At 36.8% G+C, this 18,629-nt stretch overlaps 1 protein-coding gene across 1 annotated transcript; it reads left to right on the top strand.

The window, feature by feature from the left end:
* Positions 1 to 6,894: 6,894 nt before the first annotated feature.
* LOC108885736 (C-type lectin domain family 10 member A-like) lies at positions 6,895 to 16,400 on the top strand (the record flags this gene model as incomplete). Its single annotated transcript, XM_051067020.1, has 5 exons — positions 6,895 to 7,102; positions 7,393 to 7,500; positions 7,603 to 7,941; positions 15,498 to 15,643; positions 16,301 to 16,400. Coding segments are annotated over exons 1-5 (877 nt in total), but the record flags the coding sequence as incomplete, so codon positions are not given.
* Positions 16,401 to 18,629: the final 2,229 nt, after the last annotated feature.

Here is an 18,629-nt window from a genome sequence, read left to right as displayed (position 1 = left end):
CTATACTCTTACCCTTTTCTCTCTCTGGCCCTTTTATTTTCTCCATTAACATTTTGGTTATCAGTCCTTTTTTTGTTTCTTTTGACAAATTTTTTAGAAAATGTCTTCTGTCTGTGTTTTGTGTGTGTCTGTGTGTAAGGAATGTCCACATACAGTATTTGCATGAACCTGCAGTCAACGTCCTATTAGATTATATGTAAAGCTGTGTGCCTGTTTGCATGTTCATTACCTGAGAGTGCAGGTCCAGTCCTGTGTGGTCCCCAAGAGTGACTCTCGTTTGTATTATCATAAATATTTTCTGAAAATGTTTTCCTTTTGCAGCAATTATATGATGGTTCTTCTATATTGGCGTAGATATGTTGATCCATTTCGTATATTACTGGATCCATTTGGTCTTATGGTGGTAATGATCCTCAGAGTCTTGAGTGTGTGCCTCTTAGATTAAAAACTATTGTTCTGAGTTGAGCTCAGACAACTACGATACCTAGTTAACAGATGGCAGCAACGACTGTTCACACATTTGATTCTCTCTCAACAGGAAACTGAGGGCTGGAGGGATGTATGACCACATGTAGTTTCTGTTGTACCAGTACTATATGTATTATTACTATTACTATACTGAATTAACAATCCACCACCACAGTTTTAATTAGTTGGACATGGAGGGTGGCAGTGGACACTAGACCATAACAAAAAGAAATAAAGAATAATTACATGAGGTGCCCAGAAACATAAATCATGGATATGAATGCTAAATAGACTTTATGTCTTCTGGATGTGAAAGTAGTTTTTCTGTTGTGTATCTAGTGGCCAAAGAAATGATTAAATCAAATTTAAGTGTGACATAAAAAAAACAAGCACCACTTGTGACAGCGTCCATTCAGAAACTGTACTGGAGCTGTTGTCATGACAACAACTGGGCAACTAAGAAGATTCTGCTATACGACTGAAATCTTCTTCACTGAATGGACATCATTTGAGATTGTCTTGTCAAATATATTAACTGATTTTTTACTTTTTTTATTTTTAAGAATGAAGACTGAAGCTACAATTAGTTTCAGATGAAATGAAGCTCTGGCCTAATTTTTCTCTTTTTGGTCCTTTAACAGCCTAAAGCAGGTCACAAGACCACAGCTCATACCACAGCTGGTTGTGAATGTCAGTACATCAGAGCTCAGAGCTGCCAGATATCAGCAGGTCTGTCTGTTTGATGTGAGCTTGACTATAAACAGACATTATGTCATGCATCATCCAACCGCTGATAGTGTGAGTTTATGATGAGATATTTAAAAAATTAATCAAGCATGTTTGTTGATGCTTCCACAGTGAAAAGAGAGAGATGTTTCAAACTCATAATGACCTTCGTCTGATAAAATATATGTTTTTTTTAATCAACACAGTCTTTATTTGCAAATGCCTAAATGACAGACACAAATAATTCAAATCGCAGGTGGTGCTAAGACAACTATGATACCTAGTACTCAGAGGGCAGGGGTGGGTAAACTTTTCCAGAATGTCCAAAATATTATGTTTGTGATTTACTTGGTTTGTTGAATGTTATTGGGAAGCAATAGCTAACAGGTTACTTTGGTAGAGAGCACAAACATGTAACAACTAAAGCAAGCAGCTCTATGACCTGTTCCCGACCTTGAAACTCATTTTACCCGTGCATGAAGTATTTTGGTGCCAAATGCAGGCACACAGGTGGGGGGAAGGGAGAAAACAGGTGGGAGGCTTATTCAGATGAAGCAAACACACCAAGCCTGCACCCGACACAAGTTGAGAGGGGAGGCCTGCAGGCAGACTCCTCTCGTGCAAACCAAGCTGTTGTGTGTTGCTGTTGCTGTTGCTGAGAATAGATGTTAAGCATTAAAAAAAAGATAAGATTAAAGACATCTTCAGTAGTTCATGTTAATTCTTTAAATGTTTCACAGAGTACTTACTGCTGCATTGCATTTTGCGATAAAATGTGACACCATGGAGAAGCACAAAACATTTTTCCCCAGAAAGACATTTTGATAGATCACAGTGGGTAAAGCTTCTGTAAATAGTAGAACTAATAATGGCAGAATTCCACCTAGGCGCTTCATTTCATGTTTGCTCACTGTCACATTGTCATGGCTTACTGATACATCTGAATAGAGCAGAGCAATTGTTAGTGCTATTAATAATGCCTGTGTATTTCCTACTATTTAAGCTGCCATTTCTGCTGTGAATAAAGCATATTGAAGTCAGATCGTGTCTCTTTCATTTGTTCCTATATTTGTGACTGAGCAATCTTATTTTACTCCTTGCAAACCATGTGGAGTTATTTCTTATGAAATGGCAGTTCCTTGTTGACAGACTTCAAATTCCAAAGTTCAAAACCGGAATCCATCAAATTGATTTATTGGTCGATGGAAAGTCTCACTGTGCAACGCAGTCTGTTCACCAGATACTGGATTTATGTGTGACACCCTGGACTACATTCAATTTAAGTAGCAGTGAGAAGCAATGACAAGTGGAAACCACCATATAGTTGAGGTAGGGCTAACTTTAATACAACTAAAACACTTAGTTAAGTTTGGGAGGGATCATGGTTGCAGTTCAGTTAAGACACTGCAGCATTATGCAGCTTAGTTTGGTTTTGTGGCTCTGTTCATGTGAGATACACAATAATTAATGAACATGAAAACATTTTAAATGTTCAAAATTCATGTACAACTAAAAGTTAATACAGGAGGAGGCTGAGGTGTGGAGGGAGTTACATTTCTGAAAACAGCCTCCTACAGCGTAGCAACAGGGATTCACAGCTCAGTGTTGTTGTATGCAGAGCAAATGAGTGCCAGCTGTTTATATGGACTGCCTATTGAGGGAGATAGGCATGGGACACACAGCTTGATGGGTGATGGAACATGAGACTATAAAATTACTTCTGTGCCCATCCCAACTATTGCTGGCTCAGTGTTTTTTAAAGGTCAACATTACAGCACACTACTTCCTCCACTGGCACTGGATACTGACACTGGGTGTCAACTGTGATTTGCAGAATCATCTAATATGAACTTGATTCCAAGGAATAATGGGCTCTACATCCAGATTTCCCTGAGTGTAAAGGGTGTAGATCATGGTGATGTCAAAGGGTCAGAGTAAACCCACCACAATAATACGTATTCATCATTTAAAACACTGGACCATGTCAGCAGACAGTGTGTATTCATTAATTCAAAATCGTCCACACAATTGATATTACATAGCTCTTTATTTCTGCACAGTTTTCATCTTTTCCTGGAACGCAGATTGGCTTAGAGGGGGCCAGTAGCTGAAACCCAAAAGCAAAAAATAACTTTTAAAAACATGGTACACCAAGCAACATTCATGTCATGTACAAATCAATTTTCAACCCAAGGACAAATCAAATAAACAGGGTTTCTGTTTTAAAGTCATTCAGATTTTACTTCAAATTACACACCTGACAATTCACCCTTCAGATCTACAGTATTATCTCATTTTCAAGGGAGTCTCAACATCTTGTTACGTTCAGAGAGTTTGATGAGTTAATAATACACAACATTAACACAACATTTAATTTTTTATTTAACTACCATAATCATGGAAATAACAATAACCAATTTCATTATAATGACTAGACTAAATGCAAATACCATTCACTAGGGGATAATCGACTGCAAAGATTTCTCCATTTCTTTGGTAACACACAGAGCTACAATCTCATCATATACAAGCTATAATACAGAACAGAGTACATCTGAATTTGGTGGAGTGTAGAGACAAAATAGTCAGAGACCACGCAGTTATGTCTGAAGATATCTATGCCAAGCCAGACCTCACTAAGAAAGTTAGATTTCAGGCAGGTCAGGTTCATCATGTGGATATTAGGACTTTCAGTGTGTATGTTAGAAAACTTTGGGTATTTGGCCTTTTAAAAAATGAAGATCAGTGTGGTAAATCAGGTTCAGTCTTCCTGAAATGTCTGAAAAGAGGAAGAGAGGTTGATAATGACTTCTGCAAAACGGAAGACACACAATGAGCAGAGTAAAAAGGAGATGAAAAGAGACCAAAAAAAAGAGACATTAGAAGCTGTGAGTATTATGATAGAATTTTAATTCTGTCTTTTTAACCTTCTACCTTCATCATCACCATAAACCTTTGACTTGTCATGGTGGAAAAAGCACAGGTGTTACTATAATAACATGAACAATGGCTCTGTTCTGTTCAAGTTCTGAATAAGTCATGACAGTGTGACAGCGAGTCGTCATGAAAACAACCAGGACCTGAAACTGAAGCAGCTAAATGAAATTCAGCCGTCATTAATTTAATCTACACCTGTGATTTTCCTACTGTGACATGTCAAAAGGAGAGCTCTTTAGGTAGACCTGATGTCTTTGGAAGGTCAGTAAAGAAAATATAATGATGAATGTCTCTCTGAAATCTAGAGGTTTCTCAGCTCATTGGGCCACAACATCTGGATTGGTCTGAATGACAAAGAAAAGGAAAATGTCTGGAAATGGGTTGATGGAACAGAGGTCACCACAACGTAAGATATTTTCCAGTTTCTTATTTATTGATCGTCACTGTGCTACATTCAAACTGTGCATCAGAACAGAGAGACAGAACAGAACATTAATTAATCTGTATTAAAGTCCAGGACTCCCAGCAGTCTTAATGTCGCTCTGAAAACAAAATCTGAACAGAGTTAAATCAAAATTTTAAAGGACACAGAGGATGAAGAGATGAACTCTGCTGTGCTTTATATATTGACCATAAAGACCTGGTGTGTGTGTAACGTCTGTCTACAGTCAAACTACAGTCAATACTGATACTGATCATCCAAGATCTGACTCCTGAATGAAACCGATGTTCTGTGTTTATTTATGTTTAATGTTCCTTTAAAATTATAATTTCATGTGACCTCATAATAATATGACTGAAGGTGCAATTCACAAATGTCAACAGTAATATTTTATATATTATTCTGTGAAAGTAAAGCAGAGCATCTTTGTGCTGAACTTTTCATCTAAATAAACTTCATAGATAAAATAAATAAATTAAAATAAATTAAATTTCCCCATTGTGGGACTAATAAAGGATTATCTTATCTTATCTTATCTTATCTTAAATGCTGAATTATTTGTTGTTGAAATTGTTTGTTTTTGAATAAATAAATAGATATCTAACTATTAAGACTGACCAAATGGTGTTTTAATATAGAAACAGGATGAAGAGTTATAAAACTCATATATTCATATATATCTGTGTGTGTGTGTGTGTGTGTGTGTGTGTGTGTGTGTGTGTGTGTGTGTGTGTGTGTGTGATTTTATAATGATTTTTATAAAAAAAATATTTCATTGTTATAAATTATGTTTTTAATTGAATAACATGATTCAATCCAATAATCATTTCAGTGTTACAACAGAGTTTATTGTAAAGTAAAATGTATAATAGTTTAGATCAGACATCTGTTTGGTCAAAATATAGAGATTAGATTAGAAGGCTAACATAACTGTTGTAAATCCACAATGAATAAATGAAATAATCATTTCACTGTCACGATAGAGTTTATGTCAGAGGTTGAATTTATTGAAAACTGGGGCATTAGTTGCTCCTTTCCATTCATAAAAGTGATTATAGTAACAAAGCAGAGTCTGTTATGTCATACATTTCACTTGTAGTGTCTGAAAGTTCATATATGTTTTTATCCTCTGGGAAAACTCAAGGGTTCACATGATTTCTACTTGCTGGGGTCATGTTTAAGTTAATGGTTGTGAACATAAAGATGTAAGTGTTAGGGAGAGGGGCTTTTTCTTCCTTTTCTGTGTTTCTTGGAATAAGAGGTCATTGAATGAGGTCAGGATGTTTTTGCTTAGATTATAAAACATGTAAACAAGTACCCTATATATACTGATATTTAAAGCTGTTAGAGAGAGAAATCAATATTGGCTCGGATCCTCTCACAAGCTGCCGCGGTGCTTGTCTTGATGCTGAACTTCTTTGTAATAAACCTTTATATACAAGAAAGACAGTGTCAGCAGAGATCTTCTCTTCATCATCTTCACATCATCACCATTGAATATACTACACACTAAAACAGATTTATTGTAATTTACTGTAGATCAGACAACTTGAATGTCTGGAGGTGTATAAACGTTTTTGGTAACACTTTAAATTATTAATTATTAAAATATTTTGTTAATACCACTAATATACCCAGACACATATGTAACTATTTCAAAGCCCAAACTATCAATTTTACCCTAATATTTTATTCCTCAGCAGCAATAATGATAATAAAAACTCCATATTCTAAAAGCTTTACACTGTAATTTCTCAAAATAAAATGTAATCATTGGTAATCCTTTTTCTGCACATCAGTACCAAAGTCATGTAGTTGAATCCACAGATATTAAAGTCTCTGCACATCAACACGGTCTTCTGGTCAGGTGGAGGATGGATGGAGCTTTGCTGGGGATTACGTGAAGTTACCACTGTATGTATGAAGAATGATAATGAGATAAGTTGTCTCACCCCAACAGGAGTAACAAAACCATCAGGGTGGAGAGGGAAGGTGTCAGGAGCTCTAGTTAGGCAAAATAAGTGAAAAACACCTGTGTGGGTGGACTGTGGGTTTGCAGGAGCTTTGATGCTGGAGGAGTATCTGAAAGTAAATGTACAACAACACACCTTATAGGACTTTTAAAAGAAACATTCAGACACATTTTTCTGGGTGGAAAACACAGAGGTTTGCAAATGACATCATTTCATTTCATGTAAATTGTAAAATCTACATATTCATCAGCTGTCTTTACTTCCTGATTTCTAGATAACACAATGTGGTGACATACATGCTAAAATACAGTTGCACTGGTCTAAGCAGAACAGACTACATCAGGATCATATGAGATAAAGTCAGAGAACAGTATGTCTGAGGATATCTATGCCAAGCCAGACCTCACCAAGAAAGTTAGGTTTCAGACAGAGGAGAAGAATGGAAATGTAGACATCTGTGAAGACATCGATTCTGTGACAATCTATGACAACTGCTGGGCAGAGGGAAGCACACCTCCGAAATTACAGGACAACACCACTGAGGACCAACAGCAAAGTATCTATCTGTCTGCTATTCTGTCTTACATGTCCGACATACATAGAGTATTGGATTAAAAACTGCTTATGTATTCATACAATGTTCAGGAAGACATAACAATTTTGTTAATACGTCTTGCTTTTCATTCTAAAAGTGGACATTAAACAGTAACTCCAACGAATAACATTAAGTAATGTAGAATTTTATAACAAAGCTAGATATTAAATGGGAAAATCTAGGTTAAAGTAAGGTCACTAATTACTTTAAAATGAACTGTGTGTAATAAAGGTGTTTATTTTTGCTCTCAGCCATTTCAGTCAGTGTCCCTCCAGAAAAGAGGAATCTTGTCAGACCTGCTGCAGTGGTTCTGGTTCTGCTGGGTCTTCTCCTCCTGGCAGTAGTCGTTGCCCCTGGTGGTCCTGTGTAAGTTTTCCAAATTCATCTATTCAAACCACGATTATGATAAATTATTTAAGTATATGTAAGTGATCATTCACGTTTGACCCTTGTTGTGACAGTGATTCAAGACAAAAGTCTCAGTGTCAACCTGACCAGTGAGAGAGACCAACTACAGACAAACTACAGTGAAATGAAACAACTCAATCACAACCTGACGCAAAAGACAAACCAGTTAGAGAGAGACAAGGAAAATCTCACCAAAGAGAGAGACGAACTATGGACAAGTTACAGTGAAATGAAACAACTCAATGTCAACCTGACCAGTGAGAGAGACCAACTACAGACAAACTACAGTGAAATGAAACAACTCAATGTCAACCTGACGCAAAAGACAAACCAGTTAGAGAGAGACAAGGAAAATCTCATCAAAGAGAGAGATGAACTACAAAAGCAACTCGGTGAGTAGAAATACGAATATTGATTTTGATTAAAGTATAGTTTGATTTTTTGGAAAATACAATTTTGAGCCAAGAATTAGATGATAAGATCAATACCACTGTTAATGTATGGTAAACATAAAGCTGGGAGCAGCAGTTGGTTAGCTTCATACAAAGACTGAAAACAGAGAAACTTCCAAAATGTTGAACTATTCCTTTAATAAGGTTTTTATCTTAGACACTGACAGATGGATAACACAGTACAGATATAAAAGCTGAGAGTGGTATTTCTGCTTGATGCTCTGTGTTTTGTCTCTTGTCTTGTCATGAGGTTACCTGCAGTATTGTGACTGAAACATATTAATTTGTGTCATTAAACAGAGACATCATTCTGTCCTGCTGACTGGATAAGGTTTAACATCAGTTGTTATTTAATTTCCACCTCAAAGAAAAGCTGGGATGACAGCAAACAGTTCTGTGAAAATGAAAAAGCACACCTGGTGATTGTATCTGGTACAGAGGAACAGGTGAGTGAACAATAAAAGCTATTGTTGTTGACTGAGCTCTCTTATTTTTATTTTCTGCATACTCTTTAAAAAGATGAAGATCAGTGTAGTAAAGCAGGTTCAGTCTTCCTGAAATGCCTGAAAAGGAGAAGTTGCAGAATTGAATAAACAATATGAACAGAGTAAGAAGGAGATGAAAACAGACAAAAAAAGAGACATTGGAAGCTGTGAGTATTATAATAGAAGTCTTTTTAACCTTCTACCTTCATCATCACCATAAACCTTTGACTTGTCATGGTAGAAAAAGCACAGGTGTTACTATAATAACATGAACAATGGCTCTGTTCTGATCAAGTGTCTGAATAAGTCATGACAGTGTGACAGCGAGTCGTCATGAAAACAACCAGGACCCTGAAACTGAAGCAGCTAAATGAAATTCAGCCGTCATTAATTTAATCTACACCTGTGATTTTCCTACTGTGACATGTCAAAAAGGAGAGCTCTTTAGGTAGACCTGATGTCTTTGGAAGGTCAGTAAAGAAATATAATGATGAATGTCTCTCTGAAATCTAGAGGTTTCTCAGCTCATTGGGCCACAACATCTGGATTGGTCTGAATGACAAAGAAAAGGAAAATGTCTGGAAATGGGTTGATGGAACAGAGGTCACCACAACGTAAGATATTTTCCAGTTTCTTATTTATTGATCGTCACTGTGCTACATTCAACTGTGCATCAAAACAGAGAGACACACAATGTCTACTTCATTAATTAATCTGTATTAAAGTCCAGGACTCCCAGCAGTCTTAATGTGGCTCTGAAAACAAAATCTGAACAGAGTTAAATCAAAATTTTAAAGGACACAGAGGATGAAGAGATGAACTCTGCTGTGCTTTATATGTTGACCATAAAGACCTGGTGTGTGTGTAACGTCTGTCTACAGTCAAACTGTGTGATATTAATCATCCAAGATCTGACTCCTGAATGAAACCGATGTTCTGTGTTTATTTATGTTTAATCTTCCTTTAAAATTATAATTTCATGTGACCTCATAATAATATGACTGAAGGTGCAATTCACAAATGTCAACAGTAATATTTTAGTAATGGTTAAAATTTTGTTCATCTCTAGGTACTGGAAAAACAATCAGCCAGATAATGGAGGGTCCAAAGGTTCTACAGGTGAAGACTGTGTTCACATTACAGACATGTCTGATTTAAATAACTGGAATGATTTGAGATGTAATGATAAATTATACTTTATCTGTGAGAAAATACTTAAATGAAATCAAATTATTATGGTGCTCTTGGACTGTTTCCACATCTGTTTTGCTCACACATGTAAAATAATAACAACCTGTATATTCTCCTCCTGAGAAAGTAAAGCAGAGCATCTTTGTACTGAAATTTTAATCTATAAATAATAGGGATGGTGTCACATCCCCTGTCAGCTGCTAGTAATGTTTTCCCCCACCTTTAAGGTCTTGTTCTGGGAACTGGTCTCACTGGGAAACCCTGTATCTCTTTCCAGACCAGTTACTTCCTGTCCTGCCCTCATGCCTTATTAACAGCCCCGCCCTATGGGTTGTACCTGTGCCCCATTTAAGCTCCCCCTTCCCTACCTCCTGTACCAGTTTGTATTGAGTCCTGTACCAGTGTTCTAGCATTTTTTGACGTCGCCTCTAGTTTTTGACCTGCCATTTGCCCCTTTTTTGTACCTCTGCTTGGATTCTCCTCTGGTGCCAATAAAACCTCTGGCGTACCTCACGAACAGTGTCTGGAGTCGTGCATTTGGTCCAACCTGTTGAGGCCCTGACAGATGGGCATTTCAATTAGTTTCTGGTTTTGATTAATAAAGCCAATTTAAATCAATTAGTTGATTAGTTGTGATGTCATTGTTAACACGTACCCTGCACCCAAACCATAATAATAATGTGTTGTCGTGATGAGTCATGTTTTTTGCACTGTACACTGTTAAAAGTGAAGGATACTTGAGGGTCCTTTTAGGGTTCCTCAGGTTGCCACACTGGCAGAACCCTTTGAGGAACCTCCAGGAAACCTTTTAAACACGTCAGTTCTTTGAGCATCTTAAGATAGTTCATCAGGTTGAGGAATCCTTGAGGAACCCTTTTTTCCAGCATTGTCTGAAACCACTTTTGATGCCTCAAAGCATCATTTCCTAACTGAGATTCCTGAAATTCAGCTTATTTTGGGGTACTTTGAGGCCTGTAACTACTACTACACCAAAAGATCACAACACTAAATCAAATTTAATATGAGGATAATTTATTCAGTGATTTTTTTTTATTTGACAATACAATAATAAGGCATCAGATTAATAATAAACATTATAAAGGCATTAGAAAATAATTAACCAATTTCACAGAATACATAAGCAATGAATAAACATATACATAAATATACACAAAGAAGACAAACATTTGCAAAAGAAGTACTAAAATTACTTTAAATTTCAAAAGTATTTTATGACTTTTACTGCCACACTCACATTCACATCCAACACACTTATAATTTTGATAGTGGAGTAGGGTAAGTTAATTTAAGTTCTTTATCAAGTTAGATTAACAAATTCTAATAACTACTAGCTGTTCTTTAATTTCTAATGACTAGAAAATGAAACCCATGGGGTTTTTTAGCTGCTCGTCTGGAAATAATCTGAGGACATTTTTCCATTTCATAGATAAAATTATGAGTCAGTTCATCAACAAACAATAAACAGATTACTCAACAAAATCTATGTTTGGGAACCACAAACCTCAAAAATACTTTAATCTTATTATGTTGACCTCTAAAGTAATTTTTAGCACATTTTAATTTGAATGTTAAGTACTCAGCAATAAGTGCTTTACATTACAAGAGAAACTGAAAAACCACAAAACAACCCTGCATTAAAAAGGAAACACAATGATGCTATTTTCCAACATGACCTCTCACTTTAGACTTTTTCAGTAATTTAACAGTCACACGACTGCTGTAGTCTAAAGCACAGAACCTGAAGTCTTCCAGTCACTGTCAATGTAATGGCAGGTGACAGTGACAAAAAGAATCAGATGAGAGAGCTGTCCGTGCATCAGTTGTTATTGCTACTTTCTTGGCTTCCATCAAATTATTTTTCAGAGCTTTAACTACATATCGTCTGAAATCTTTTAAGTTTGTTCCTGTTGTTTGCTGTCACATGAGCAATTAGGTGCTACAAATCCGCAGTGTTTTCTGTAAGTGCTGGCTGTCAGCCAGACATTAAAACATTTTCACCCAACTACTTTCTTTATGTTTCAAGTCACGTCACTGTCACTTTATAAAATGTTATAACTCTAATCTTAAACCAGATAAAGGATTTTTTCATCAGACATCTGGATCTTTAGAAATCAGAGAAACAAGCTGAGCAAACAGCCGCTCTCAACGTCCTGTGTCCACAACGCAGAGAGACACTGATTTTTTGAATATGAAACTGTTTCATTCAGTGAGGCCTCGTGGATAATTCAGCTCCCAGTAAAACTCTCCGGAATGATGAACACTGAAGGAATCCTAACATAAAAACAAGCTGAGTGTCCAGAAATGACACAAGGTAACATTTGCAGCAGCTCGGTTAACAGCCCGCAAACCCTTATTAAACTCCTATGAAACTACTAAAACAATAACTCCTGTGAAGACCTCACACCTCTACCTGATTCAAAATTCAAAAAGTCAAATAAAAATTAGTTGACTCTTCAAAATAGATGTGGACTATTCGATTCGATTAATCAACTAATCGATTATTCATGCACATCCCTTGTAAATAAACTTCTGACATAAAATCTTTCAGTGATGTTATATTTTTTAACTATTTGCTGTTTAAATTACAATTACAAACCCAATAAATCAATAACCAGTCAATATATTTGTTTGAGTGTCTTACATCTAGCAAAAACAGTTTATTTAAGGACCCCCGAGCAGACACAGATTCCAGCAAAGTAAAGGTAAGTGGTTTAAATGTTAAATACAGGCAATCAATTGTGGGGGAAAGGATGTAGGGAGATGACGAGGCATAGGGAGTCCTGGGTGCCAGGTGAAGCCAGGGAAACGGCAAGGGACAGGTGAGGGGGATGAAGTCCAGCAGGCAGTGGCAGGTGAATGGAATGGCTCGGAGAGCAGTGAGAACTGGAAGCTTGGAGCATGTTAGTGGCGTGGCACGGTAATGCCGGCAAAGTAGGTGAGTAGACAGCAGAAACAGGCAGCAGCAAAGATCCAGGGTGAGAATTACAGCACAAGAAACACAACACTGGTGTAGTGTCTGAAGGTCTACATACACTGGGAAGACTTGAGGTCACAGAGAGGACTGAGACATGTCGGAATTGGTGGCCTGGATTCTGGGTGAGTGGATGGGAGGGGAAGGGAACAGCAGCAGGGAGAGTTCTTTTCTGTTTTCATGATTATTGTTCATGTTTTTCTTTTCCCTTACTTTCTCCTCTTTGTCTGTTTTAATGAGCTTTTGATGATGTGTTGCTGAAGCTTGTCTGTAGCCTGCAGAGTTAACTGGTTGACACAAACTCTGCTTTGTGGCTGTTTTTGATGATGAACCCAGCTGGCAGACTTTGTATCATACCTGCTGGTGCTTGATCTTAATCCTCTGGTGGGCTCTTGCCTTGCCTTGAACCTTTACCAAGGTTCAGTCCAGTGTAGGTGTCTGCTGCAGCAGGCCTCATGGGGATCAGAGAGCAGCAGCTGCTGTTGAGAAGCTGGGCAGAGAGAGAGAGAGGTCCTCTCTCTTGAGGAGTTGAAGGGGACTGGTCATTAATGACTTTGTGTCATGGTGTAAGGGGTCTTTCCTCAAGCTGACCAAAACCAAGGACATAATAGGAAGTAGGTACCCATCCCAAAGCCACAGTAATTAAGGGTACTGAGATTGAGTTGTTGGAGAACTAAAAGTATTTAGGTACTGTTTTGACAATAAGTTGTGCTTTCAGGCTAATGTAGATGCCATCTCTAAGAGGTTACAACAACGTCTTTATTTTTTGAGAAAAATTGTAGCTCTGTTGTATGGAACCTTTAATGAATCTGTTCTGTCCTTTTGTAGTTGTGGCGTTGTTTCTGAACCTGAATTTGGCCAATACGAATAGGCTTAGTTAGCTTGTTAGAGTGGCCAGTAAAGTTACAACTGGCAGATCATAAGAAGGCCTATGCCATATTGGACTATTGGACCAATCCCTTTGCAGTGGGAGTTTGAACTTCTACCTTCAGGTAGAAGATATAGAGTTCCAACTCATAGGACTAAAAGACTCAAAGACTCTTGTTTGCACTGCAATCAGTGGCTGAATTTGCGGTTTTTTCCCTCACTCTGCAACTTGGGCTGTTTTGTCTTCATATGTAGTACACCCTGTGTTCTAACAGGTATACTGTCTTTTATGTTGTATTTATGATGGAATTAATGTGTTTTTGTAATACCTGGCTGCAACCAATTTTCCCCTAGTGGGATAATAAAATTTGACTTTGACTGTCTAAATTTTCTTATCTCTGTTTTGTTTATGATGATTTATGACAACCTAAGTGGCCAAGTGTCATATACTGTATTAACTTCCCTGTTCTAAATAACTGAAAGAGCACAAAGTGATAACATACATACTAAAATACAGTTGCACTGGTCTAAGCAGAACAGACTACATCAGGATCATATGAGATAAAGTCAGAGAACAGTATGTCTGAGGATATCTACGCCAAGCCAGACCTCACCAAGAAAGTTAGGTTTCAGACAGAGGAGAAGAATGGAAATGTAGACATCTGTGAAGACATCGATTCTGTGACAATCTATGACAACTGCTGGGCAGAGGGAAGCACACCTCCGAAATTACAGGACAACACCACTGAGGACCAACAGCAAAGTATCTATCTGTCTGCCTATTCTGTCTTACATGTCCGACATACATAGAGTATTGGATTAAAGACTGCTTATGTATTCATACAATGTTCAGGAAGACATAACAATTTTGTTGATACGTCTTGCTTTTCATTCTAAAAGTGGACATTAAACAGTAACTCCAATGAATAACATTAAGTAATGTAGAATTTTATAACAAAGCTAGATATTAAATGGGAAATCTAGGTTAAAGTAAGGTCACTAATTACTTTAAAATGAACTGTGTGTAATAAAGGTGTTTATTTTTGCTCTCAGCCATTTCAGTTCAGTGTCCCTCCAGAAAAGAGGAATCTTGTCAGACCTGCTGCAGTGGTTCTGGTTCTGCTGGGTCTTCTCCTCCTGGCAGCAGTCGTTGCCCTGGTGGTCCTGTGTAAGTTTTCCAAATTCATCTATTCAAACCAACGATTATGATAAATTATTTAAGTATATGTAAGTGATCATTCACGTTTGACCCTTGTTGTGACAGTGATTCAAGACAAAAGTCTCAGTGTCAACCTGACCAGTGAGAGAGGACCAACTACAGACAAACTACAGTGAAATGAAACAACTCAATCACAACCTGACGCATAAGACAAACCAGTTAGAGAGAGACAAGGAAAATCTCACCAAAGAGAGAGATGAACTATGGACAATTTACAGTGAAATGAAACAACTCAATGTCAACCTGACCAGTGAGAGAGACCAACTACAGACAAACTACAGTGAAATGAAACAACTCAATGTCAACCTGACGCAAAAGACAAACCCAGTTAGAGAGAGACAAGGAAAATCTCATCAAAGAGAGAGATGAACTACAAAAGCAACTCGGTGAGTAGAAATACGAATATTGATTTTGATTAAAAGTATAGTTTGATTTTTGGAAAATACAGTTTTGAGCCAAGAATTAGATGATAGGATCAATACCACTGTAATGTATGGTAAACATAAAGCTGGAGCAGCAGTTGGTTAGCTTCATACAAAGACTGAAACAGAGAAACTTCCAAAATGTTGAACTATTCCTTTAATAAGGTTTTTATCTTAGACACTGACAGAGATAACTCACTGTAGGGCATATAAAAGCTGAGAGTGGTATTTCTGCTTGATGCTCTGTGTTTTGTCTCTTGTCTGTCATGAGGTTACCTGCAGTATTGTGACTGAAACATATAAATTGTGTCATTAAACAGAGACATCATTCTGTCCTGCTGACTGGATAAAGTTTAACATCAGTTGTTATTTAATTTCCACCTCAATAAAAAGCTGGGATGACAGCAAACAGTTCTGTGAAAATAAAAAAGCACACCTGGTGATTGTATCTGGTACAGAGGAACAGGTGAGTGAACAATAAAAGCTATTGTTGTTGACTGAGCTCTCTTATTTTATTTTCTGAATGCATGTACTCTTGTTTTAAAAGGGCTGAAAATGTAAAACAGAAAACCTAAAACATGCTTCTGTTCCCAAATTCATCATGTGGATATTAGGACTTTCAGTGTGTGTTAGAAAACTTTGGGTATTTGGCCTTTTAAAAAATGAAGTCAGTGTGGTAAATCAGGTTCAGTCTTCCTGAAATGTCTGAAAAGAGGAAGAGAGGTTGATAATGACTTCTGCAAAGCTGAATACACAAAATGAGCAGAGTAAAAAGGAGATGAAAACAGACAAAAACTTTCCTTTAACCTTCTACCTTCATCATCATCATAAACCTTTGACTTGTCATGGTAGAAAAAGCACAGGTGTTACTATAATAACATGAACAATGGCTCTGTTCTGATCAAGTGTCTGAATAAGTCATGACAGTGTGACAGCTAGTCGTCATGAAAACAACCAGGACCCTGAAACTGAGCAGCTAAATGAAATTCAGCCGTCATTAATTTAATCTACACCTGTGATTTTCCTACTGTGACATGTCAAAAGGAGAGCTCTTTAGGTAGACCTGATGTCTTTGGAAGGTCAGTAAAGAAAATATAATGATGAATGTCTCTCTGAAATCTAGAGGTTTCTCAGCTCATTGGGCCACAACATCTGGATTGGTCTGAATGACAAAGAAAAGGAAAATGTCTGGAAATGGTTGATGGAACAGAGGTCACCACAACGTAAGTTATTTTCCAGTTTCTTATTTATTGATCGTCACTGTGCTACATTCAAACTGTGGCGTCAGAACAGAGAGACACACAATGTCTACTTCATTAATTAATCTGTATTAAAGTCCAGGACTCCCAGCAGTCTTAATGTGGCTCTGAAAACCAAAATCTGAACAGAGTTAAATCAAAATTTTAAAGGACACAGAGGATGAAGAGATGAACTCTGCTGTGCTTTATATATTGACCATAAAGACCTGGTGTGTGTGTAACGTCTGTCTACAGTCAAACTGTGTGATATTAATCATCCAAGATCTGACTCCTGAATGAAACCGATGCTCTGTGTTTATTTATGTTTAATGTTCCTTTAAAATCGTAATAACTTGTTTTGAAGGTACAAGTCACATATATCAACAGTATTGATTTCTAATATTTTAGTGATGGTTTGGTAATGGTTTTTGTTTATCTCTAGGTACTGGACAAACAATCAGCCGGATAATGGAGGACGTAAAGGTCCTAAAGATGAAGACTGTGTTCAGATTCAAAACACGTGGCGTGATTTAAAAAACTGGAATGATTTAAGATGTAATAATAAACTACACTTCATCTGTGAGAAAATACTTAAATTAAATAAATGATTTTAGCACACTCACACAATCATTTATAATGATTTGAAAAAAAAATCAGTTATAAATGATGTTTTCAATTTTTAAAAAAGTGATTCAACACAGTAATAATTTCAGTGTCAATAGACTTTATATCAATGGTTGAATTTATTGAAACCAGGGGCATCAGTTCTCTCATTTCCAGTCAAAAAAGAGGTTACAGTAAGAAGAGAACATTTCTAACTGTGCCAAAAGCAGCAAACATACTTTTGAGGCACAGATTTTAACATATCTTGATACAGCTTCCTTATTCCTTATTTCCTTATATACCCTCAGGTCGGGTTTGGTGGCCTGGAGTCTGGGTGGGTGGATGGGGAAGGTTCTGTTGTACTTTCATTATTATTGTCATGTTTTTCTTTTCCCTTGTTTTATCTTTTTTGTCTGTTTTTTATGTGATGAGCCTTTGGTGATGTATTGCTGATTCTGATAATTAATTCAAAATCAAATAAACCTTGATCACAAAAAAGTGGTTGCATTAACAAAACTGATTCTTTTTGTCACATCTTGTGTTTCATTATTTTGTAAATATATCACTGAAATATTTGTGCCCAAACACACACACGTAACTGTTATATATATTATATAAATATATCATATTTTGTTCCTCAGCAGCAATAATAATGTAGGCTACACTTAAGCAATATTAATAATAATAAATACTCCATATTCTAAAAGCTTTACACTGTAATTTCCCAAAATGTAGTTCATTTGTAAGTTTATCATTTCCTGTTTAATTAAAATTTTCCCCAGTTTTATAAAAAGTATTTAAAGAAGGCTGAGGACATGATGATTATTTTGGCAGGATATTTCCATTCATCTTTATAACTGCTTGTGCTGCACATCAGTACCAAAGTCATGTAGTTGAATCCACAGATATTAAAGTCTCTGCACATAAACACAGTCTTCTGGTCAGGTGGAGGATGGATGGAGCTTTACTGGGATTACATGAAGTTACCACTGTATGTATGAAGAATGATAAGTTGTCTCACCCCAAGAGGGAGGTGTCAGGAGCTCTAATTATGCAACATAAGAAAACAGCTGTGTGGGTGGACTGTGGGTTTGCAGATTTAATGCTGGAGGAGTATCTGAAAGGAAATGTATTACAATACATATCCACAAATTCACCTTATATGACTTTTAAAAAAACATTCAGACACATTTTTCTGGGTGGAAAACAGAGGTTTGCAAATGACTTAACTTTATTTAATGTAAATTGTAAACCTATATATTGTTTTAAATCTGCTCAGCATGGGAAAAGTCATTGTCATTACAGGTTATGTCACGTAGAGTCACGCAGCCCACTTATTGTTGTCCTGCCTCTGTTTTTGGTTTATTTACTGAAACATTACTCAAATGTCACTGATCAGGTGGATTTAGAGGGAACAAGCAGATGCCTAGATGGTTCTCAGCTCTGACTTCCTGTTTGCTGTTCTTCCTTTTTATACCATCATCAGAGTTTCCAGTCTCAGTCTATTATATCAAGTTTAAAAACTAACCTCTTTCTTAAGCTTATTTAAGTGAAGTTTTTTGATGTGCAGTAGCCACAAGAAAATAATGTCAGAGCGTGTATACGATGAGC

Source organism: Lates calcarifer, unplaced genomic scaffold (assembly GCF_001640805.2).
Source record: "Lates calcarifer isolate ASB-BC8 unplaced genomic scaffold, TLL_Latcal_v3 _unitig_101_quiver_2881, whole genome shotgun sequence".
Taxonomy (NCBI): Eukaryota; Metazoa; Chordata; class Actinopteri; family Centropomidae; genus Lates; species Lates calcarifer.
Note: the sequence above shows the minus strand (reverse complement) of the source record. Positions and strands in the feature narration are given on the sequence as shown.